The 25,000-nt window shown below is 47.6% G+C and overlaps 1 protein-coding gene across 1 annotated transcript in view; it reads right to left on the bottom strand.

Annotated features, from left to right (window-relative positions):
- Positions 1-25,000, bottom strand: part of ralgapa1 (Ral GTPase activating protein catalytic subunit alpha 1) — a gene marked incomplete at its 3' end in the record, with an annotated part of 71,874 nt that overhangs the window by 33,408 nt on the left and 13,466 nt on the right. The window contains exons 3-14 of the mRNA XM_083792746.1: positions 24,700-24,749; positions 21,444-21,501; positions 19,717-19,760; positions 19,440-19,617; positions 18,434-18,549; positions 15,289-15,427; positions 14,101-14,309; positions 11,042-11,458; positions 10,578-10,637; positions 7,638-7,832; positions 6,238-6,306; positions 433-581 (exon numbers count right to left, since the gene is read on the bottom strand). Coding sequence (XP_083648872.1) covers positions 433-581; positions 6,238-6,306; positions 7,638-7,832; positions 10,578-10,637; positions 11,042-11,458; positions 14,101-14,309; positions 15,289-15,427; positions 18,434-18,549; positions 19,440-19,617; positions 19,717-19,760; positions 21,444-21,501; positions 24,700-24,749 — 1,684 coding nt within the window. The remainder of the gene's footprint in view (positions 1-432; positions 582-6,237; positions 6,307-7,637; positions 7,833-10,577; positions 10,638-11,041; positions 11,459-14,100; positions 14,310-15,288; positions 15,428-18,433; positions 18,550-19,439; positions 19,618-19,716; positions 19,761-21,443; positions 21,502-24,699; positions 24,750-25,000) is intronic.

A 25,000-nucleotide genomic window follows, 5' to 3' on the forward strand; every position in this document is an offset into this window, starting at 1 on the left:
TGTGTGTGTGTGTGTGTGTGTGTGTGTGTGTGTGTGTGTGTGTGTGTGTGTGTGTGTGTGTGTGTGTGTGTGTACCAGGTGCGGTGGTCCATGGTGCTGTGTGGTGTGGTGTGGTGTGGTGCATCATGGGTAGTGTAGTGTACCAGGTGCGGTGGTCCATGGTCTGGTGCATCACCAGACTCCTGTAGATGTGTGTGTGTGGTGTGGTGTGGTGCATCATGGGTAGTGTAGTACTAGGTGCGGTGGTCCATGGTGCTGTGCATCACCAGACTCCTGTAGATGTGTGTGTGTGTGTGTGTGGTGTGGTGTGGTGCATCATGGGTAGTGTAGTGTACCAGGTGCGGTGGTCCATGGTCTGGTGCATCACCAGACTCCTGTAGATGTGTGTGTGTGTGTGTGGTGTGGTGTGGTGCATCATGGGTAGTGTAGTACCAGGTGCGGTGGTCCATGGTCTGGTGCATCACCAGACTCCTGTAGATGTTCAGGACTCTCTTGCTCATGTCGACGTGCTCCTCCAGAAGGGCCTTGATGTCATTGGCCGGTTCCAACAGGAACACGTTGGAGGAGTGGGTGATGAACGCCTACAGAGAGAGAGAGAGAGAGACTATGAACGCCTACAGAGAGAGAGAGAGAGAGAGAGACTATATGAACGCCTACAGAGAGAGAGAGAGACTAGTGGGTGATGAACGCCTACAGAGAGAGAGAGAGAGAGACTATATGAGCGCCTACAGAGAGAGAGAGAGAGAGACACTATAGACCGATTCCGTAGCTGGTCTCATGGTCGCAGCCTACGTATTTCCTGTAGGCGGACTCGACGTAGCTGCGGGGTTAAAACCCTCACCAGGCGCACCTCTTCCACTACAGTGAACGGCAGAGTGACTGATGTTAGTTTGCCTCAAACTTTACTCCTTTACCTGCTTTTTTACTAACACTAACATTACAAAGATGCCCAGAACATTGAGATGAACCTGTGTAGTTTATGGCTGCTCCAACAGTAGAGATGAACCTGTGTAGTTTATGGCTGCTCCAACAGTAGAGATGAACCTGTGTAGTTTATGGCTGCTCCAACAGTAGAGATGAACCTGTGTAGTTTATGGCTGCTCCAACAGTAGTGGCAACATAAAAATAAAAAAAACTGAATGTCTAATATCCACCGTGGTGGCGGAGACCAGAGCCATTGAGTAATGGTTGAGACGAAGCAGTGAAAGATACATAACGCCAGTCTTACCCAATACCAAATATTTCTGTTTTATTAACACGAGGCTGCTGTACTTTATACCTCATACTTTAAATGCTTAGTATGAGGTATAAAATACAGCAGCCTTGTGTTCATAAAACAGAAAGATTGGGTATTGGGTAAGACTGAAATTATGTATCTTTCAGGACCCTTCACTGCTTTGTCGCAACCATTACTCAATGGCTCTGGTCTCCGCCACCACGGTGGATATTTTGACATTCCGTTTTTTTATTTTTTTATGTTGCCACTACTATTGGAGCAGCCATAAACTACACAGGTTCATCTCTACTGTTGGAGCAGCCATAAACTACACAGGTTCATCTCTACTGTTGGAGCAGCCATAAACTACACAGGTTCATCTCGATGTTCTGGGCATCTTTGTAATGTTAGTGTTAGTAAAAAAGCAGGTAAAGGAGTAAAGTTTGAGGCAAACTAACATCAGTCACTCTGCCGTTCACTGTAGTGGAAGAGGTGCGCCTGGTGAGGGTTTTACCCCCGCAGCTACGTCGAGTCCGCCTACAGGAAATACGTAGGCTGCGACCATGAGACCCGCTACGGAATCGGTCTATATGAACGCCTACAGAGAGAGAGAGAGAGAGAGAGAGAGAGAGAGAGAGAGAGAGAGAGAGAGAGAGAGAGAGAGAGACTATATGACATCTAATGTCGATGTTCACAGGCTTCTGTGTGAGGCCTAGAGGCCATCTGAGCATGAGCGGCACCACAAGGCTTATACACTAAATGCCCAACCATCGTCTTTTAACCTGAACAATGACCCAACATGTCCTACAGAGGTCAGGGGTCACCAGCATGTCCTACAGAGGTCAGGGGTCACCAGCATGTCCTACAGAGGTTAGGGGTCACCAGCATGTCCTACAGAGGTCAGGGGTCACCAGCATGTCCTACAGAGGTTAGGGGTCACCAGCATGTCCTACAGAGGTCAGGGGTCACCAGCATGTCCTACAGAGGTCAGGGGTCACCAGCATGTCCTACAGAGGTCAGGGGTCACCAGCATGTCCTACAGAGGTCAGGGGTCACCAGCATGTCCTACAGAGGCCAGGGGTCACCAGCATGTCCTACAGAGGTCAGGGGTCACCAGCATGTCCTACAGAGGTCAGGGGTCACCAGCATGTCCTACAGAGGTCAGGGGTCACCAGCATGTCCTACAGAGGTCAGGGGTCACCAGCATGTCCTACAGAGGTCAGGGGTCACCAGCATGTCCTACAGAGGTCAGGGGTCACCAGCATGTCCTACAGAGGTCAGGGGTCACCAGCATGTGACTGGGGTTAAAAAAAAAGGGGAAAAAAAGAAAATCACACTGTGAAGTGAGCGGTGCTTGCATGATGAAGTCACCCACTTAGGTCATTTGCCATTGATTTAGCAATTGACGTTGATGTACAGAAGCATTTACGTCTTACAAAGTCCAGAGACTCAGCCACACACATGACATCATACAAAGTCCAGAGACTCAGCCACACACATGACATCATACAAAGTCCAGAGACTCAGCCACACACATGACATCATACAAAGTCCATAGACTCAGCCACACACATGACGTCTTACAAAGTCCAGAGACTCAGCCACACACATGACATCTTACAAAGTCCAGAGACTCAGCCACACACATGACATCATACAAAGTCCAGAGACTCAGCCACACACATGACATCATACAAAGTCCATAGACTCAGCCACACACATGACATCATACAAAGTCCATAGACTCAGCCACACACATGACATCATACAAAGTCCATAGACTCAGCCACACACATGACATCATACAAAGTCCATAGACTCAGCCACACACATGACGTCACAGGCCGGACACACAATGCCAGGCAAAAAAGATGAAAAAAAAAGAAAAAGCAACCCAGGTAGGAGGTGTAAAGAACGTCATAGTTCAGCGCTCTATTTAAGGTCAATCTTTGCTCAGTCCAAATTAAACCCTATATTTTATTGAGCATAATTTAGATGCAGGACATTAATTACAACCTTGATTTGGGCTGCCCAAATATGGAGATGACAGGCGTCATAGTGGTGATGTCATACTGCACATGAGTGACGTCATAGACTGGTCACATGGGGTCTGGTTTAGTTGACTCAATGTCTTCTGGTTTTCCTTCTTTTAGTGACCTTGTTGGCAGTGGGCACGCTGTTGGTTGTCATGGCTACCAGTTCCCACCTGATGTCGTGTGGGAGTTCTGATTGGTCCAGACCGTACTGAATAACTGCTAGCTTACATGACGTCTTAAGAGTAGGACTCAGGTCTAAGATGAACAGCTCATCTATGGGTGTGAGATCTCCATGTTTGGAGCGACCTCCAAAGAGGATGATGCGTTCTCCCATCATGCAACAGAACATACAAACCATTGGACCCGGGCCTTTCCCTTTGGGCTCAACCTTCTTCCAGGAGAAGGTCTCTGTTTTGAATTTCCATAGATCATTGAGGTTTCCCTCCCTGAATTCACCACCACATATGTACAGCTCTCCATTGTAGGTAAAGGCTGAATGACCACCGCGTCCTTCTGGAAGGAGCTGTGAAGAAGGTGTGCTCATCCAGAGGTCGTTCTCTGTGTCAAACACTCTGATGGTGTTGAGGTACCGTGGTGTACAGCCCCCGAATACAAACATCTTTGTCCCGATGATGGTGGAAGAGTGACACCATGAAGCAGGAGGTGGAGTTCCTCTGGTGTTAATTAAGGACCAGACCATTGTGCTGGTGTCCAACTTGTACATGTCATTATTCCATGTCATGTCATTGGTGATTCCTCCATGGATGTACATGACCTCCCCCAACACACAGGCTGAGTGGCACCACCTCGCCTCTGGAACAGCTCCAGAAACCCTGCTGGGTTTCGACCACATGTGGGCGTCAACATCAAATGCATAAAGCTCATTGTAGTACCCTCCACAGCCGCCTCCCCAGATGTAGACTGTATCTTCTATCAGCACAGCTGTGTGGCCGTGGCGCCTGGATGGAACCTCAAGGTGACCGTCTCCTCTTCCTGGTTCCACTGGAGGTAACTTCTTCCAGCATAAAGACACTGTGTTGAAGACATGGACATCCATCTGATCCTTGTTGTTCCCTCCATCATAGTCACCTCCAAAGGAATACAGTTTGTTCCTCACTGCTACAGCAGCATGATCGCGTCGCTTTGGTCCTCCTGCTTTGGAAATGGTCCAGCACAACATCTGTCTGTCTGTCTGTCTATCTGTCTATCTGTCTCTCTCTCTCGACGTGAACAGTCAGTATCAACACAAGTCATCATCTTATATATCCTGGTGTGAAATCACACGCAACACAAACTGTTGCCATGCACGCCTAAACGACGCCAACTTGCACAGCATTTCTCATCTGCACCCTTTTTTATTCTGGCAATAATAATGGTTTTAAGATCCAATAATGAGTTGTTTGTTTAGGGCAGTTGTGATTGTTTTTGCCAACCAAGTCTATGGAATTTAATGTTTGTTATCTACAAGCTCTCAACGCATCGCACTGCGATGCGTTGAGAGCTTGTAGATCAGCTATTTTCGGGGCGTGACCCGACACCCTTTAGCTACTGAAGATGTGGCGTAGGGCATGGATCTCTACACAGAGGACACATTCTACTGAAGATGAGGCGTAGGGCATGGATCTCTACACAGAGGACACATTCTACTGAAGATGAGGCGTAGGGCATGGATCTCTACACAGAGGACACATTCTACTGAAGATGAGGCGAAGGGCATGGATCTCTACACAGAGGACACATTCTACTGAAGATGAGGCGTAGGGCATGGATCTCTACACAGAGGACACATTCTACTGAAGATGAGGCGTAGGGCATGGATCTCTACACAGAGGACACATTCTACTGAAGATGAGGCGTAGGGCATGGATCTCTACACAGAGGACACATTCTACTGAAGATGAGGCGTAGGGCATGGATCTCTACACAGAGGACACATTCTACTGAAGATGAGGCGTAGGGCATGGATCTCTACACAGAGGACACATTCTACTGAAGATGAGGCGTAGGGCATGGATCTCTACACAGAGGACACATTCTACTGAAGATGTGGGGCGTAGGGCATGGATCTCTACACAGAGGACACATTCTACTGAAGATGAGGCGTAGGGCAAGGATCTCTACACAGAGGACACATTCTACTGAAGATGAGGCGTAGGGCATGGATCTCTACACAGAGGACACATTCTACTGAAGATGAGGCGTAGGGCATGGATCTCTACACAGAGGACACATTCTACTGAAGATGTGGCGTAGGGCATGGATCTCTACACAGAGGACACATTCTACTGAAGATGAGGCGTAGGGCATGGATCTCTACACAGAGGACACATTCTACTGAAGATGAGGCGTAGGGCATGGATCTCTACACAGAGGACACATTCTACTGAAGATGTGGCGTAGGGCATGGATCTCTACACAGAGGACACATTCTACTGAAGATGTGGCGTAGGGCATGGATCTCTACACAGAGGACACATTCTACTGAAGATGAGGCGTAGGGCATGGATCTCTACACAGGGGTTAATATGCAAAAGGAGGTTTTGTTTTCTTTGGAGACGGACAGGCGGTGCGTCGGCACCAGGGGTCACCAACATGTCCTACAGAGGTCAGGGGTCACCAGCATGTCCCACAGAGGTCAGGGGTCACCAGCATGTCCCACAGAGGTCAGGGGTCACCAGCATGTCCTACAGAGGTCAGGGGTCACCAGCAGAGAGCCCATGGCTGAATAATGTGTCTGAGTTTGGGTTCAGAACACTGAACGGAATTTAAAAAAATCACACCCGTGTGAACCGAGTGGTGCAACCTCTCTCTCTCTCTCTCTCTCTCTCTAAATCACGATTATTTCAAACTGTTGCCTCAGTTAATGAACGATTCACGAAAACAAAACAAAAACACTACTGAAAATAGCACATCTACAAGCTCACAACGTGCGTGCGTGCGTGCGTGCGTGCGTGCGTGCGTGTGTGTGTGTGTGTGTGTGTGTACCTGTAGTGTAGTCTGGACCCCAGCATGGATGCTGTACTCTAACAGGTCGTCGTCCATCGACTTGTTCCCCTGAAAACACACAAACAAACAATAACAGGTAGTGATATAACAGGTTTTAATGTAGTTTAAGTCACATTTTAGTCACCTGGAATGTGTTGGTGTTGGTTCAGTTTTAGTCGACTAATAGGGGATTCACACTGAGACGGACTGAATCCGTTTCATTGGAACCGTTTCCGAATACGGTTGCCTGGTCCCCGATGGCCATGATTCACATTGCCCGAGATTCAACAGCGCACCCGGATACACTTGCATAACACACTTTAATCCTCCTGATGACGGTGTGCTTGATGCCTGGCGCGCACGGACACTGACCATCAACTGTGCGACATAGTCTCAAATAAATCCAGACACACTGAATTGCATTGCCTCTTCGGCTTTTTGCCGTTATACTACTTCACTGTCAGCCTGCCTGCTATTCACTGTGTCAGTCAGTTCTGTGCTCCAGTGTATTAGTTTGCTATGGATTCTACTTTAGCATTATTATTATTTTGTTTTACTTTGGAAACTGTGCCAAGCAAAGCCCAAGAGCCACGTGTAGTCCGCAGAATAAGATCAGCGCGGTCATGAGATTTTACTCGACTAAATCTACAGTTGATTTAGTCAACTGAAATGTATTTTGGCGGGCCTTGATGCTGTCATAATGACAGCTGAAAAAAGCCGATCTACATGCTCACAACGTGTCGCACTGCGACGCTTTGTGAGCTTGTAGATCTGCTATTTTCAGCATGCAACCACGTGTAAAATGACTTATACTGGATCTCTTGTCCACTAGTCCCTTCCTAACATATTAGTCTAGTTTTTATTTTTTTAACTAAATTGTCAGTATATTTAGTCTTTAGTTTTTGTCAGTGGGAAAAAAAGGTAGTCGACGAAATCAACACTGGTACAGTAATGGGAATTTTAGAATGCCAACTACAGTGCCAGATATATGCATTACATTATTGTGTATTTATCTTCCTTCCATTAAGTCTCTATGCTCACCAATGTGCTCAGTCTAATTCATGCAGCTGTCAATCCAACAGCTGACTTGACTCGCTGTCAGCAAAGGTATACTTATGTGTGTGTCGCCCTTATGTTTAGCACAGATCCGTATATGGACATTCAGTGTGACATCTCTGTTAGGACAAGACTATAAGGACTGTCTGAGAATGGGGTTGAGGAGGCTGGCGCCCGGAGAGGGGCTGCTGGGACAGGCCGTTGAGGAGGCCTGTTCCTGTTCCTCACTCTCTGTATGTTGCTTCTCTGCTCAATCTTCTTCATAAATTCTCAATACTTCAGCCTGAAGAACTTTGTCAATCCTTCATCTTTTAGAAGATTATTTAATGGACAGCAGTACTCACGTCGTCGTCCTCCTTGTCCCCCGGCAGGGAGCTGCTGTCCATGGTGGTGTCCATGGAGCCCATGGTGGGGACGGGGTAGGGTCCCTCGTCAGGCTCCTTCATGAAGACGGGCTTGTCCTCGGCAGAGATCCACTCCTGGTAGACCCTCACCACCTTACGCATGGCCGCCGCCTCGCACATGGGCAGGAGGAACGCCTGGGGGGCAATCATCAAAAGGTCAAAAATATAAATGGATTTAATTCTGACCTGAGATCAGATTCTAAAAATGTCTATTACATCCTGACAGTTTCATTATTAACCCATTCTGACCTGAGATCAGATTCTAAAAATGTCTATTACATCCTGACAGTTTCATTATTAACCCATTCTGACCTGAGATCAGATTCTAAAAATGTCTATTACATCCTGACAGTTTCATTATTAACCCATTCTGACCTGAGATCAGATTCTAAAAGTGTCTTCGATTTTTAAAAAATAGCAGACCTACAAGCTCGTATGGCGCCACTCGGTGGCGCGATACGAGCTTGTAGATCTGCTATTTTTCAATAGCTAAAGCATAACATGATGCCATAACACCAAAATGGGTGCCCGGTCAGAATGGGTTAAGTGTTTTGTTGTAGTCTCATTGAATAGTTTTCACTTATAGTTTTAGGGTCACATTTTAAGTCACCTGGAATGTTTTGAGCGTTGAGTCTAGATTTGGTCGACTAAATGTCGTAAGATTTTATTCAACTAAACCTACAGTTGACTTAGTCAACTCACTCACATAATAATAATAATAAAACTTTATTTGTTTATTTAACACCTTTCATGACATGAAATGCAGCTCAAAGTGCTTTACAGAGCAATGGAGAAAAAAAAGAAAAGCAAGGCATAAACATTAAAAAACAAACAGTAATGCAATACAGTGAGGACATGAATAACAAAAAAATAAAAGATCAATTAAAAGCAATGTTGTAGAAGTGGGTCTTGAGCTGTGCTTTAAAAATGTCTCCAGAGGCTGCCTGACGAAGGTACAGTGGGAGCTTGTTCCATGCCGACGGCCCGTAGAAGCAAAAAGCTTTTTTTGGGCAAAGCGAGCAGGCCAGCAGTGGAAGACCTTAGGGGGCGGTTTGGGACATATTTAGGCAGGCAGTCATGTAGGTAGGAAGGTGCGAGACCATTAAGAGCTTTATAGACAAGTAAAATAATTTTAAAATCAATCCTAAAAACAACTGGAAGCCAGTGCAGTGAAGCCAAAACTGGAGTAATATGTTCTCTCATCTTAGTTCTAGTTAAAACTCTGGCTGCTGCATTTGACAAGTTGTAATCTGTCAGTTGTTTTCTCAGGCAGTCCTGAAAAAAGTGCATTGCAGTAATCAAGCCGAGAAAAAACAAAGGCGTGGATTAGCGTTTTTGCATCGTCCAATGACACATAGGCTCTGATTCGTGCAATATTTCTAAGGTGAAAAAAGGCGATCTTGGTAACATGATTAATGTGTGAACACGTTATTCCGACCAGTTCCTTTCCCCTCCTTCAGTCACTGGCCAGGGGGAGGTAGTTTAGAGACCAGGATTACTGCATGTTTTTTGTGAGGGAATACCTGTGTTTCCTGCAGGAAAAGGCCTTGGCATGGTGCTGGGCGCGGGGGGACCTTCTTTTTCGATTAATTCATGAATTAATTTGATTAATAAATTAAGATTAATTTGTATTATTGCTCTTGTATTGCTATTGGAGACACTGGGGGGACACTGGGCAGGCACTGGGAAGACATTGGGGAGACACTGGGGAGGCATTGCAGGGGAACTGGGGAGGCACTGGAGGGACACTGGGGGACACTGGGGAGGCACTGGGGGGGCACTGGGGAGACATGGGGAGGCACTGGGGAGGCACTGGGGAGGCACTGGGGGGGCACTGGGGAGACACTGGGGAGGCACTGGGGAGGCACTGGGGAGGCACTGGGGAGACACTGGGGAGACACTGGGGAGACACTGGGGAGGCACTGGGGAGACACTGGGGAGGCACTGGGGAGGCAGTGGGAAGACACTGGGGAGACACTGGGGAGACACTGGGGGGGCACTGGGGAAGCACTGGGGAAGCACTGGGGAGGCACTGGGGAGACACTGGGGAGGCAGTGGGGAAGCACTGGGGAGACACTGGGGAGGCACTGGGGAGGCACTGGGGAGGCACTGGGGAGGTACTGGGGAGGTACTGGGGAGGCACTGGGGAGGCACTGGGGAGACACTGGGGAGGCACTGGGGAGGCACTGGGGAGACACTGGGGAGACACTGGGGAGGCACTGGGGAGACACTGGGGAGGCACTGGGGAGGCAGTGGGAAGACACTGGGGAGACACTGGGGAGACACTGGGGGGGCACTGGGGAAGCACTGGGGAAGCACTGGGGAGGCACTGGGGAGACACTGGGGAGGCAGTGGGGAGGCACTGGGGAAGCACTGGGGAGACACTGGGGAGGCACTGGGGAGGCACTGGGGAGGTACTGGGGAGGCACTGAGGAGGCACTGGGGAGGCACTGAGGAGGCACTGGGGAGGCACTTGGCGGAAACTGGGCAGACACTGGGGAGACACTGGGGGAGGCACTGGGGGAGGCACTGGGGAGACACTGGGGAGGTACTGGACATTTCATATCACACACACTATGATTCACTATCCCCCTCAAAATATATATATATATAAATATATAATCACACTATGATTCACTATCCCCCTTTGGAAGCTTGGTATGGCGCGATTTATTTCAAGTATGGCGCAGCGCCATGCAGGAAACCCTGAATACCCTAGAGGACACGGGGAGAACATGCAAACTCCATGGGAGTTGTTAGAGTCAGCTTAGCCCATTTGTCACCTTGAAGCTTTTAAAAAGTTGAACCATTGTTTTAAACTTTAGCTGTTGAAAAATAGCAGATCTACAAGCAATTAAAAAAAAAAAAAGACAGACGGACCTGTCTGAATATCTCGGTGATGAAGTTGACGTTGGAGCGGGTGACACAGAGAGACACAGAGACACACAGAGACACAGACACAGACACAGAGACACAGAGACACAGAGACACAGACCTGTCTGAATATCTCGGTGATGAAGTTGACGTTGGAGCGGGTGACACAGACACAGACACAGACACAGAGACACAGAGACACACAGAGACACAGACCTGTCTGAATATCTCGGTGATGAAGTTGACGTTGGAGCGGGTGACACAGAGAGACACAGAGACACAGAGACACAGACACAGAGACACAGAGACACAGACACAGAGACACAGAGACACAGACCTGTCTGAATATCTCGGTGATGAAGTTGACGTTGGAGCGGGTGACACAGAGAGACAGACACAGAGAGACAGACACAGAGACACAGAGACACAGAGACACAGACACAGAGACACAGAGACACAGAGACACAGACCTGTCTGAATATCTCGGTGATGAAGTTGACGTTGGAGCGGGTGCTGGTCAGGACCTTGCGGACCACCTCCATGTCGGTGAGCTGCTCCTCCCCCAGGGAGCAGAGCGAGGAGGACGACGGCTCCCTCTCCGTCAGCGTGGAGGTGTTAGAGCGGCACGGCTCCGCCCCCTCCCCGCCACCCCCCCCAGCCCCGCCCCCCAGGGCCCCCCCTCCGGAGAGGCCCCCACCACCCCCACCGCCGCCGGGCCCCGACAGGCCGCCCCCGCCCCCTCCTCCCGATAGGCCGCCGTCCAGCAGGTGGTTGTCCAGGCGAGTGGCGGCCCCTCGTCCTCCCCCTCCGCCGCTGGCCCCGCCCCCGCCGCTGTCGTCAGAGCTGCCCGTCGCCGAGCTTCGCGCCGCGAAGCTGGCCGCCGCGCGCTGTGGGGGGGGGGGGGGGGGGGGGGGACAATTAAATTAGCTCCATGCGAGCGTGCAGAGGCATCTACTGTATGTGTGTGTGTGTGCAGAGGCATCTACTGTATGCGTGTGTGTGTGCAGAGGTATCTACTGTATGTGTGTGTGTGTGCAGAGGCATCTACTGTATGCGTGTGTGTGTGCAGAGGCATCTACTGTATGCGTGTGTGTGTGCAGAGGTATCTACTGTATGTGTGTGTGTGTGCAGAGGCATCTACTGTATGCGTGTGTGTGTGCAGAGGTATCTACTGTATGTGTGTGTGTGTGTGTGTGCAGAGGCATCTACTGTATGTGTGTGTGTGTGTGTGTGCAGAGGCATCTACTGTATGCGTGTGTGTGTGCAGAGGTATCTACTGTATGTGTGTGTGTGTGTGTGTGCAGAGGCATCTACTGTATGTGTGTGTGTGTGTGCAGAGGCATCTACTGTATGTGTGTGTGTGTGCAGAGGTATCTACTGTATGTGTGTGTGTGTGCAGAGGCATCTACTGTATGCGTGTGTGTGTGCAGAGGTATCTACTGTATGTGTGTGTGTGTGTGCAGAGGCATCTACTGTATGCGTGTGTGTGTGCAGAGGTATCTACTGTATGTGTGTGTGTGTGTGTGTGCAGAGGCATCTACTGTATGTGTGTGTGTGTGCAGAGGTATCTACTGTATGTGTGTGTGTGTGTGTGTAGAGGTATCTACTGTATGTGTGTGTGTGTGCAGAGGTATCTACTGTATGTGTGTGTGTGTGCAGAGGCATCTACTGTATGTGTGTGTGTGTGCAGAGGTATCTACTGTATGTGTGTGTGTGTGTGCAGAGGTATCTACTGTATGTGTGTGTGTGTGTGCAGAGGTATCTACTGTATGTGTGTGTGTGTGTGCAGAGGTATCTACTGTATGTGTGTGTGTGTGTGCAGAGGTATCTACTGTATGCGTGTGTGTGTGTGCAGAGGTATCTACTGTATGCGTGTGTGTGTGCAGAGGTATCTACTGTATGTGTGTGTGTGTGCAGAGGTATCTACTGTATGTGTGTGTGTGTGTGCAGAGGTATCTACTGTATGCGTGTGTGTGTGCAGAGGTATCTACTGTATGTGTGTGTGTGTGCAGAGGTATCTACTGTATGCGTGTGTGTGTGTGTGCAGAGGTATCTACTGTATGCGTGTGTGTGTGTGCAGAGGTATCTACTGTATGTGTGTGTGTGTGCAGAGGTATCTACTGTATGTGTGTGTGTGTGTGTGTGCAGAGGTATCTACTGTATGCGTGTGTGTGTGCAGAGGTATCTACTGTATGCGTGTGTGTGTGCAGAGGTATCTACTGTATGTGTGTGTGTGTGCAGAGGTATCTACTGTATGTGTGTGTGTGTGCAGAGGTATCTACTGTATGTGTGTGTGTGTGCAGAGGTATCTACTGTATGTGTGTGTGTGCAGAGGCATCTACTGTATGCGTGTGTGTGTGCAGAGGTATCTACTGTATGTATGTGTGTGTGTGCAGAGGTATCTACTGTATGTGTGTGTGTGTGCAGAGGTATCTACTGTATGTGTGTGTGCGTGCAGAGGTATCTACTGTATGTGTGTGTGTGTGTGCAGAGGCATCTACTGTATGTGTGTGTGTGTGCAGAGGCATCTACTGTATGTGTGTGTGCGTGTGCAGAGGTATCTACTGTATGTGTGTGTGTGTGCAGAGGCATCTACTGTATGCGTGTGTGTGTGTGCAGAGGCATCTACTGTATGTGTGTGTGTGTGCAGAGGCATCTACTGTATGTGTGTGTGCGTGCAGAGGTATCTACTGTATGTGTGTGTGTGTGCTGAGGTATCTACTGTATGTGTGTGTGTGTGCAGAGGTATCTACTGTATGCGTGTATGCGTGCAGAGGTATCTACTGTATGTGTGTGTGTGTGTGTGTGCAGAGGTATCTACTGTATGCGTGTGTGCGTGCAGAGGTATCTACTGTATGTGTGTGTGTGTGCGTGCAGAGGTATCTACTGTATGCGTGTGTGTGTGCAGAGGTATCTACTGTATGTGTGTGTGTGTGCAGAGGCATCTACTGTATGCGTGTGTGTGTGCAGAGGTATCTACTGTATGTGTGTGTGTGTGCAGAGGTATCTACTGTATGCGTGTGTGTGTGCAGAGGTATCTACTGTATGTGTGTGTGTGTGCAGAGGCATCTACTGTATGCGTGTGTGTGTGCAGAGGTATCTACTGTATGTGTGTGTGTGCAGAGGTATCTACTGTATGTGTGTGTGTGTGTGTGTGTGCAGAGGTATCTACTGTATGTGTGTGTGTGTGTGCAGAGGTATCTACTGTATGCGTGTGTGTGTGCAGACAGAGGTATCTACTGTATGCGTGTGTGTGTGCAGACAGAGGTATCTACTGTATGTGTGTGTGTGTGTGCAGAGGTATCTACTGTATGCGTGTGTGTGTGCAGACAGAGGTATCTACTGTATGCGTGTGTGTGTGCAGACAGAGGTATCTACTGTATGCGTGTGTGTGTGCAGACAGAGGTATCTACTGTATGTGTGTGTGTGTGCAGAGGTATGTACTGTATGCGTGTGTGCGTGCGGAGGCATCTACTGTATGCGTGTGTGCGTGTGTGAGGTACGTATCCATGCGCGTGTCTCATCATACCTGGATGTTCTTGGGGACGTTCTCTCCCTCGGTGCCCGGGATGAGGCTCTGCGGGCTGGGCCGCGGCTCCAGCCAGAAGGACACCAGCCAGCGGATGAAGATGACGCGGGCCTGCAGGTAGCTCTCCTTGGTGCAGTACAACGCCTCGCCGCTCTCCTGGTCCCTACGCAGCACGCTGTAGTAGGGCTTGGACCGCATGGGAGGAACGTCTAGGAGGAGGAAAGGTTTAGTCAGTAGGGCCTGGACCGCATGGGAGGAACGTCTAGGAGGAGGAAAGGTTTAGTCAGTAGGGCCAGGACCTCATGGAGGAACGTCTAGGAGAAGTGAGGCCCCGGAGAAAAGGTTTAGTCGGTCAGTCACGACGACAGCATTTAACCCATTTAGACCTGAAGACGATTCTACAAATGCCTTCTAAATCCTGACAGTTTTCAGGAAATGTCAGTCGTTCTTAAACATTTTCACGTCAAGGACCCCAAAAAATATATGTAATTGGCCGCCGACCCCCCCATCTGAAAATATGTTGTTCCTAATATTATCATCACAGCAGCCAGCAGCAGTTTGGCACATCATCAGAATACAATCTGCATTACCTTCCACGTGAACCTTCTCCTCCTCCTCCTCCTCCTCCAACAACTCGATAACGTTCTCATGTTAGTTTGTTACTTATTTTCTGAGCCATGCAAATAAACAACAACCAGCACTGACCGGAGACGGAGAGGTTCATGTGCCCCGCGCGTAAAGCTTAACCAGAAACGGGACAGTCATTGCGTCAGCATGAATGTAGCCTCGGGAAACCCAGACGTTTTATTTCCAGCACGGAGGTGAGGGGGATATCGTTTGGGGATAAAGTTTGCGCGCTTCTATCTGTTACTTCTGACACAGCGCAGTTCAAACTCCAAATTCAGCCAGTCAATAGTGGGACACCGTGCGCTGAGAGCCACATACACAGCTGCTGTTGGTTTTTAATTAAAGGTGCGTTCTGAATGTAATGCAAACTAATAGGAGAGTGCGCTCTGGTGCATATATGCAAAGGGAAATAATGACTTCTGTCCGTGACAATAATCAATGCTACAGTTTGAATTCTGTACACACACACACACAGAGCAAAAAATATGATATGGGGAAAACCATTTCAACTTTCGACTTTTAGTGAATGCCCTAGTTCCCGCCCAGAATGGGTTAACTAACCTAGAATTGGTTGGTAGAGGGAGGTCTCCATGCTGAAGTTAGGGAAGATGTGCGGAAGGTAGAACTTCCTGAAGTGACCAAAGAGGAAGTTGAAGCCGCGTTCGTGGTTCTCCTTACAGCGCCACTCCAGAGACTTGGCCTGGTGCACGCACACACACACACGTGCGCACACACACACAAACACACACACACACACACACACACACGCACACACACAGGCTTGTGTTATGACAAAGAAATACTCACACAATGCATTGGCAAGAGAAGAAGAGAGCTGTTGTTTTGTTGCTGCCATTAGGAGAGACAACAGGCCAACGTTGATCAAAAATAACATATTCTACGTTCTCTATTTGTGTAGACTTCTGGTGAATTAAATACAGCAGATGTTTAACAATAATTTAAAGATCTAATAAGGGTCCATTTGGTTACCAACTCTGCATCATTTAGCTAGAGGGACCACCTGGAACCCCCTCAAGGACCGCCTGGTGGTCCCCGGACCACTGGTTGAGAACCACTGCACTATAGAATTAGTGTTTAAAGGGTTTATGACATTCATTTTCATTTATTTTTCTTTTAGGTTTTATGACCTCAATTACACCCAAAAAACCTGAACTTTGAACATTCAGTGGATTTTCTGTGGTCTGAAGTTTTCTTTGGGGTTTGGAAGCCTTTTGAGCTACAATGAAAACAGGCAACACAGTGAAAACAGTGACATCTGCTGGCAAATCCCATTGACATATATGGGATTTGCAGGGTCTTACATCACTTACTGCCGGCAAATCAGCACCTGTTTGAGCCAGAAAACCCCAGATCACAGAAAATCTACTGAATGTTAAAAGTTCATGTTTTTTGGGTGCAATTGAGATTAGAAAACCTAAAGAACAATTCCAAAACCTTTTTTTTAATGTCACAATCCCTTTAAAGTTTGCCAAGTTGCGCAAATCGGTAATTCTGTCCCACACAAATTCCCATCGACAATGAATGGATCATGTACGTCTGCCCCTCACTTCACACAGGTGTGATTTTTTTCATATAGAGATTTTGACAAATAAAAAGCTTTTGTTCGCCTTTGTTTATGAGCTCAATGCAGTGTTGTTTTTGTCGACTAAAACTAAGATGAAAAATGTTCGTCGACTACCTTTTTCCACTGACGGAAACTAAATGGAAACTTAATGAAAACTAAGCTATGATGACTAAAACTAAGACAAAATGTATTGACAATTTACAGCTAAAAACTAGACTAAATGCTAGGAAGGGGACTAGTGGACAAGAGATCCAGTATAAGTCATTTTACACTTGGTTGCATGCTGAAAAATAGCTAACAAGCTCACAACGCATGTTTAGATGCCTGTGACAGCCTGTCAGCTGGTCAGTCAATGCTGCCCCAGCTTTTCTACGACCAGCGACAAAACAGCTGAGGACGAAGCCTACGACAGCTCCCGACCTGACGTGATTTTTGTCCGGGCTCACGTTCAAGTTCAAGGTTTTGCGGAAATTATAAATGCCGGAAAATTGCGGTAATTCCGCCGTGCACCCATATCTTGGCGTACGCCGCGTTGATAAATGAGCACCATTGTGCATGCTCTCAGTGTTAGTAAGGGCTCAGGGTGATACCTGGTTTACCATGTATTTCACCATGCTCTCAGTGTTAGTAAGGGCTCAGGGTGATACCTGGTTTACCATGTATTTCACCATGCTCTCAGTGTTAGTAAGGGCTCAGACTGATACCTGGTTCACCATGTATTTCTGATACCTGGTTTACCATGTATTTCTGATACCTGGTTTACCATGTATTTCTGATACCTGGTTTACCATGTATTTCAGCATGCTCTCAGTGTTAGTAAGGATCAGGGTGATATCTGGTTCACCATGTATTTCACCATGCTCTCAGTGTTAGTAAGGCTGATACCTGGTTTACCATGTATTTCAGCATGCTCTCAGTGTTAGTATGGCTGATACCTGGTTTACCATGTATTTCAGCATGCTCTCAGTGTTAGTAAGGGCTCAGACTGATACCTGGTTTACCATGTATTTCACCATGCTCTCAGTGTTAGTAAGGATCAGGCTGATACCTGGTTCACCATGTATTTCACCATGCTCTCAGTGTTAGCAAGGGCTCAGGGTGATACCTGGTTTACCATGTATTTCAGCATGCTCTCAGTGTTAGTAAGGCTGATACCTGGTTTACCATGTATTTCAGCATGCTCTCAGTGTTAGTAAGGGCTCAGGCTGATACCTGGTTCACCATGTATTTCAGCATGCTCTCAGTGTTAGTAAGGCTGATACCTGGTTCACCATGTATTTCAGCATGCTCTCAGTGTTAGTAAGGGCTCAGGCTGATACCTGGTTCACCATGTATTTCAGCATGCTCTCAGTGTTAGTAAGGCTGATACCTGGTTCACCATGTATTTCAGCATGCTCTCAGTGTTAGTAAGGGCTCAGGCTGATACCTCGTTCACCATGTATTTCACCATGCTCTCAGTGTTAGTAAGGCTGATACCTGGTTCACCATGTATTTCAGCATGCTCTCAGTGTTAGTAAGGGCTCAGACTGATACCTGGTTTACCATGTATTTCACCATGCTCTCAGTGTTAGTAAGGGCTCAGACTGATACCTGGTTCACCATGTATTTCACCATGCTCTCAGTGTTAGTAAGGGCTCAGGGTGATACCTGGTTTACCATGTATTTCAGCATGCTCTCAGTGTTAGTAAGGGCTCAGGCTGATACCTGGTTCACCATGTATTTCACCATGCTCTCAGTGTTAGTAAGGCTGATACCTGGTTTACCATGTATTTCAGCATGCTCTCAGTGTTAGTAAGGGCTCAGGCTGATACCTGGTTTACCATGTATTTCAGCATGCTCTCAGTGTTAGTAAGGGGTTAGGCTGATACCTGGTTTACCATGTATTTCTGATACCTGGTTCACCATGTATTTCACCATGCTCTCAGTGTTAGTAAGGGCTCAGGCTGATACCTGGTTCACCATGTATTTCACCATGCTCTCAGTGTTAGTAAGGGCTCAGACTGATACCTGGTTTACCATGTATTTCAACATGCTCTCAGTGTTAGTAAGGGCTCAGACTGATACCTGGTTCACCATGTATTTCAGCATGCTCTCAGTGTTAGTAAGGGCTCAGACTGATACCTGGTTTACCATGTATTTCAGCAGCGCTTCCAGGAAGTAGGCCGTGAGGTCCTCCTGGTTCTTGTCTCCAGACTGCGGAGGAACCAGCGGAGTGATCTCTTCCGGGGTCACCTGGGCTGGAGGTGGAATGAACGTGAAATGCATTTGGTTGGTGCAAAACGTTCCACAACAAATCTCTGCATCCGTTTAAGTCTATCTCTATAGAGCGTCGCAGTCCCTCCCCCTTTCAGAACGACGAGTGGCCCAGGAAATGAATCGCAATGCATTTTTCCCATATGCTTTTCTTAAAGTATTTATTTTAAGACGATTACGCCGCGGACAAAGCCAACTCGGATCGTGACAAATCATGACAATGAACACAATGTTTTGGGCCGATCAAATCATTAGAAAGTAGAAAATAAAGGCAGGAGACAACACTATTTGTTTGGTTTTTCGTCTTATAAATTATTTGATCGGCCCCAAAACATTGTGTTCATTGTCTTGATTTGTCACGATCCGAGTTGGCTTTGTCCGCGGCGTAACCGTCTTTAAATAAATACTTTAACCCATTCTGACCGGGCACCCATTTTGGTGTTGGCATCATGTTATGCTTTAGCTATTGAAAAATAGCAGATCTACAAGCTCATATCGCGCCACCGAGTGGCGCGATACGAGCTTGTAGGTCTGCTATTTTTGAAAAATCTAAGACACTTTTAGAATCTGATCTCAGGTCAGAATGGGTTAATAATGAAACCGTCAGGATGTAATAGACATTTTTAGAATCTGATCTCAGGTCAGAATGGGTTAAGAAATGCCTATGGGCAAAATGCATTGCATTTCATTTCCTGGGCCACTCGTCGTTCTGAAAGGGGGAGGGACTGCGACGCCCTATACCGCTAGCTGTTCCTGGTGCCAGCAGGAACTGGGAACTTTAAAACTTTAAAAAGGAACTTGCCCGCCACCTAGAGCTCAACTGGCGTGAATCATTTGTCAATAGATGCTAATGGATAAATTAAACGGTACTCACTGTCCGTCAGGGCGAGCGGCGGGTTGACCAGCGTGTCCAGCGTGCGGGGCGTCCCGTGGCACAGCGGGGCGGGGAAGCCGGGGATCAGGCAGGCGAACATGCAGAGCTGCTCGCGCTCCGCGTTGCTCTGCAGCGCCTGCATCCACAGCAGGAACAGACGGACGCCCTCACGGCGGATCTGGGAGGGGAGGGGAGGAGCAGAGGAGCATAATAACAATGGTCAGTACCTTCAGAGAGTTGCCAGGTATGATCAGATAATAAGCATAATGGTCAGTACCTTCAGAGAGTTGCCAGTGTGCAGCAGCTTCTTGAGAATCAGCCCTGGGAAAAATGAAACAATGCAGACAATGAATGGTAGAACATCTCTAACATCTGCCCTCCTGAACGCACCATTAGACTGCATATCTAACATCTGCCCTCCTGAACGCACCATTAGACTGCATCTCTAACATCTGCCCTCCTGAACGCACCATCAGACTGCATCTCTAACATCTGCCCTCCTGAACGCACCATTAGACTGCATCTCTAACATCTGCCCTCCTGAACGCACCATTAGACTGCATCTCTAACATCTGCCCTCCTGAACGCACCATTAGACTGCATCTCTAACATCTGCCCTCCTGAACGCACCATTAGACTGCATCTCTAACATCTGCCCTCCTGAACGCACCATTAGACTGCATCTCTAACATCTGCCCTCCTGAACGCACCATTAGACTGCATATCTAACATCTGCCCTCCTGAACGCACCATTAGACTGCATCTCTAACATCTGCCCTCCTGAACGCACCATTAGACTGCTCCAGACTGTATGACAGAAGCATTTATATGTTACTCATGATCAGAGCTTCCGTTGCTCCAGACTGTACGACGGAAGCATTTATATTTTACTCATGATCAGAGCTTCCGTTGCTCCAGACTGTACGACGGAAGCATTTATATTTGACTCATGATCAGAGCTTCCGTTGCTCCAGACTGTACGACGGAAGCATTTATATTTTACTCGTGATCAGAGCTTCCGTTGCTCCAGACTGTACGACGGAAGCATTTATATTTTACTCATGATCAGAGCTTCCGTTGCTCCAGACTGTACGACGGAAGCATTTATATTTTACTCATGATCAGAGCTTCCGTTGCTCCAGACTGTATGACGGAAGCATTTATATTTTACTCATGATCAGAGCTTCCGTTGCTCCAGACTGTACGACGGAAGCGTTTATATTTTACTCATGATCAGAGCTTCTGTTGCTCCAGACTGTACGACTGAAGCATTTATATTTTACTCACGATCAGAGCTTCCGTTGCTCCAGACTGTATGACAGGAAGCATTTATATTTTACTCATGATCAGAGCTTCCGTTGCTCCAGACTGTATGACGGAAGCATTTATATTTTACTCATGATCAGAGCTTCCGTTGCTCCAGACTGTACGACGGAAGCATTTATATTTTACTCATGATCAGAGCTTCCGTTGCTCCAGACTGTATGACGGAAGCATTTATATTTTACTCATGATCAGAGAGGATCATTTACACGTTACAGATTGAATGTGATCCAGGGAGGATCATTTAGACGTTACAGATTGAATGTGATCCAGGGAGGATCATTTAGACGTTACAGATTGAATGTAGCGTGGCGAGGCGTCTCAAACTGGCCCAACCTGATGTTAGCATACGATACCGTGACGGACAGGAAGCTACACGCCGCGCGCAGGTATGAGATGGAAGATATGAAACATGTTCCGTAGAGAGAGGGAATGTGCGTGCGTGCACGTGCGTGCGTGTGTCCATGTGGATGCCACTTAAATTATTTCAACCAAGAAGGCATCCGGGCTGGGTCTTGGTGTGCTTGATGTGGGTCTATCTTGGTATAGTAGTGGTGTCGTCCATGCGTGTGTGTGTAGAATGCGTGTGTATATATTGTCCATGCGTGTGTGTGTATATATTGTCCATGCGTGTGTGTGTATATATTGTCCATGCGTGTGTGTGTAGAATGCGTGCGGTACCGATGCTGTGGAACTGCCATCGGCTCTGGATCCTCTCTGGAAGGAGCTGGAGGATTTTCTGTGGGAGGAAAACGCAGAGGAATTGAGCCAACGATGTACACTTAAACAGGGGATTGAGCCCACAATGTACACTTAAACACCCATAATTGGCGGGAACCCCTTTTGGTGTTTTAAGTCATAGCGCTTTTTCCAGTGACGTGACAATAAAGTCCAAGTTGTCCGTCTCTCTCTACTATGACTGTCAAATAAAGCCTTAAAATCAGACCTGTCTGAAGTGAGTGGTGCTGTACTGTACTGTACTGTACTGTACTGTACTGTACTGTACTGTACTGTACTGTACTGTACTGTACTGTACTGTACTGTACTGTACTGTACTGTACTGTACTGTACTGTACTGTACTGTACTGTACTGTACTGTACTGTACTGTACTGTACAATGCAGCCTCCCTGGCCTGTCTGTGTGTCCGTGTGTTAAGCTGTGCAACAGTGACACGTGGTGGTGAACAAATGCTACAACGCTATGTTCGTGCTCGGACAGACGGACCCAGGAACACAGGGACGACAGACATAGCTGTCTATAGGAGTGGTTGCACCACTCAAAAGAAAAATCCCGAAAGATAACTTTTAAAAAAATGAGTGCGTACTCCGGTCAAGAGCAATGGCAGGAGACTGAGGAGAGAGTCTTTTTGGTATGGATGGAAATGAGCAGAATACTGTGGGCCGTTTTCAGATCCCCAAGTGCTATTTTATGATCGTCTCCATGCGGCGGGTTTAGAAATAAGATGCCGGACACTCGTCTAAATCAGGAACACTGTCCTTCTGTCTGTCTGTCTGGTTTATATCAGAACACTGTCCTTCTGTCTGCCGAGATTGGAAAAAAATAGCTCTGCTCTTAGTGTGGAGTGGAGACTGACTGGTCACTGTTCAGCTGGGTGGGGAGGGGCAGAATGGCAGAGACACACGCGCACACACGCACGTGTACGTGCATGAGTGTTGTGTGAGGTCAGGTCAGTGCCAGTCAGCGCTGTATAGTACCGACCGCTGACAACAACCACACCACTGGGACATGGAGCCAATGACAGCCTCTGACACTGGGACATGGAGCCAATGACAGCCTCTGACACTGGGACATGGAGCCAATGACAGCCTCTGACACTGGGACATGGAGCCAATGACAGCCTCTGACACTGGGACATGGAGCCAATGACAGCCTCTGACACTGGGACATGGAGCCAATGACAGCCTCTGACACTGGGACATGGAGCCAATGACAGCCTCTGGCACTGGGACATGGAGCCAATGACAGCCTCTGACACTGGGACATGGAGCCAATGACAGCCTCTGACACTGGGACATGGAGCCAATGACAGCCTCTGACACTGGGACAGGGAGCCAATGACAGCCTCTGACACTGGGACATGGAGCCAATGACAGCCTCTGGCACTGGGACATGGAGCCAATGACAGCCTCTGACACTGGGACATGGAGCCAATGACAGCCTCTGACACTGGGACATGGAGCCAATGACGGCCTCTGACACTGGGACAGGGAGCCAATGACAGCCTCTGACACTGGGACATGGAGCCAATGACAGCCTCTGACACTGGGACAGGGAGCCAATGACAGCCTCTGATGGAAGCTCCTTTCTATGATACATTCAGGTTCTATTGTTCTGATGGACTGTAACAGATCTACAAGCTCACAGCGTGGCACCGAGTCACCGAGTGCCAACAATACGAGCTTGTAGATCTGCTATTTTTGAATAATTGTGAAAATGTGTTATATATATATATACTTTCAGAGCAAACGTTTTTAAATCAAATCTTTGCTTCATGGGGGGTCCTCCCTGGAACGACACATTTTCAGATGGGAGTGGGCATATTTTTGGGGGGCTCCTTGACATGAAAAAGTTTGAGAACGACTGACACAGAAACATGAATGTTTTTCAGAAAGCTGTAAGACATTCGTAGAATCGTCCTCAGGTCTAAGTCATTTCCGCTGAAAAGACTTTCAGCGGAAGTTGCGGGATTTTAGCGGAAGTATCGCCGAAGGAAATGACGTTGGTGCTTTACAAATCAGTTTACATTCTCCGTGAATGAAACAAGTGTTGTGATTGGTCGGGAAAATATCGTATCCGGACCGGGAAATACATCCGACGGATATTCCGGAGGATGCGTCCACCGATAGCTTATCTGTCTTACGTTGTGACCAGGCTTTACTTTATGCTTCTCTGTCTTACGTTGTGACCAGGCTTTACTTTATGCTTCTCTGCCTTACGTTGTGACCAGGCTTTACTTTATGCTTCTCTGCCTTACGTTGTGACCAGGCTTTACTTTATGCTTCTCTGCCTTACGTTGTGACCAGGCTTTACTTTATGCTTCTCTGCCTTACGTTGTGACCAGGCTTTACTTTATGCTTCTCTGCCTTACGTTGTGACCAGGCTTTACTTTATGCTTCTCTGTCTTACGTTGTGACCAGGCTTTACTTTATGCTTCTCTGCCTTACGTTGTGACCAGGCTTTACTTTATGCTTCTCTGTCTTATATGTTGTGACCAGGCTTTACTTTATGCTTCTCTGTCTTACGTTGTGACCAGGCTTTACTTTATGCTTCTCTGCCTTACGTTGTGACCAAGCTTTACTTTATGCTTCTCTGCCTTACGTTGTGACCAGGCTTTACTTTATGCTTCTCTGCCTTACGTTGTGACCAGGCTTTACTTTATGCTTCTCTGCCTTACGTTGTGACCAGGCTTTACTTTAAGCTTCTCTGCCTTACGTTGTGACCAGGCTTTACTTTATGCTTCTCTGCCTTACGTTGTGACCAGGTTTTACTTTATGCTTCTCTGTCTTACGTTGTGACCAGGCTTTACTTTATGCTTCTCTGTCTTACGTTGTGACCAGGCTTTACTTTATGCTTCTCTGCCTTACGTTGTGACCAGGCTTTACTTTATGCTTCTCTGTCTTACGTTGTGACCAGGCTTTTCTTTTCGCAGATAAGTAAGCCTGGGACCGAGGCTAGGTCTAAGTGGGTTCCGTCCTAATAAGTGGCAGATTGACAGATCAAGTGCTTCCCAAATGGAACAGGAACTGTGGTTCCTTTAGCTCCAAGAGTCATAATAAGGACTAGTCAAGGAGGAGGAGATGTTTTCCAAACTCCTTGCACCAAATCTGACGACTGTGTGTGTGTGTGTGTGTGTGTGTGTGTGTGTAATAATAACAATATCGATAAATATTATTAATAATTTAGCAGTTGTTTTACCTCGAAGATGAAGAGGATTGAGTCCAGCTCCTCCCTCTGTGACTTATGTCCTGAAAACACACACACACACACACACACACACACACACACACACACACACACACACACACACACACACACACACACACACACACACACACACACACACACACACACACACACACACACACACACACACACACACACAGGTTGAATCAAATACAGCAGCTTATGTCCTTTATCACGCTCACTAAAGTGTTAACGAGCCGCATTGACGATGTTAATAAAGTTGGATGCTTTTCCTCAGCACCAAAGATGGAGG

This window comes from Protomyctophum parallelum, assembly GCF_964188405.1.
Source record: "Protomyctophum parallelum genome assembly, chromosome: 20".
In the NCBI taxonomy this organism is placed as follows: domain Eukaryota; kingdom Metazoa; phylum Chordata; class Actinopteri; order Myctophiformes; family Myctophidae; genus Protomyctophum; species Protomyctophum parallelum.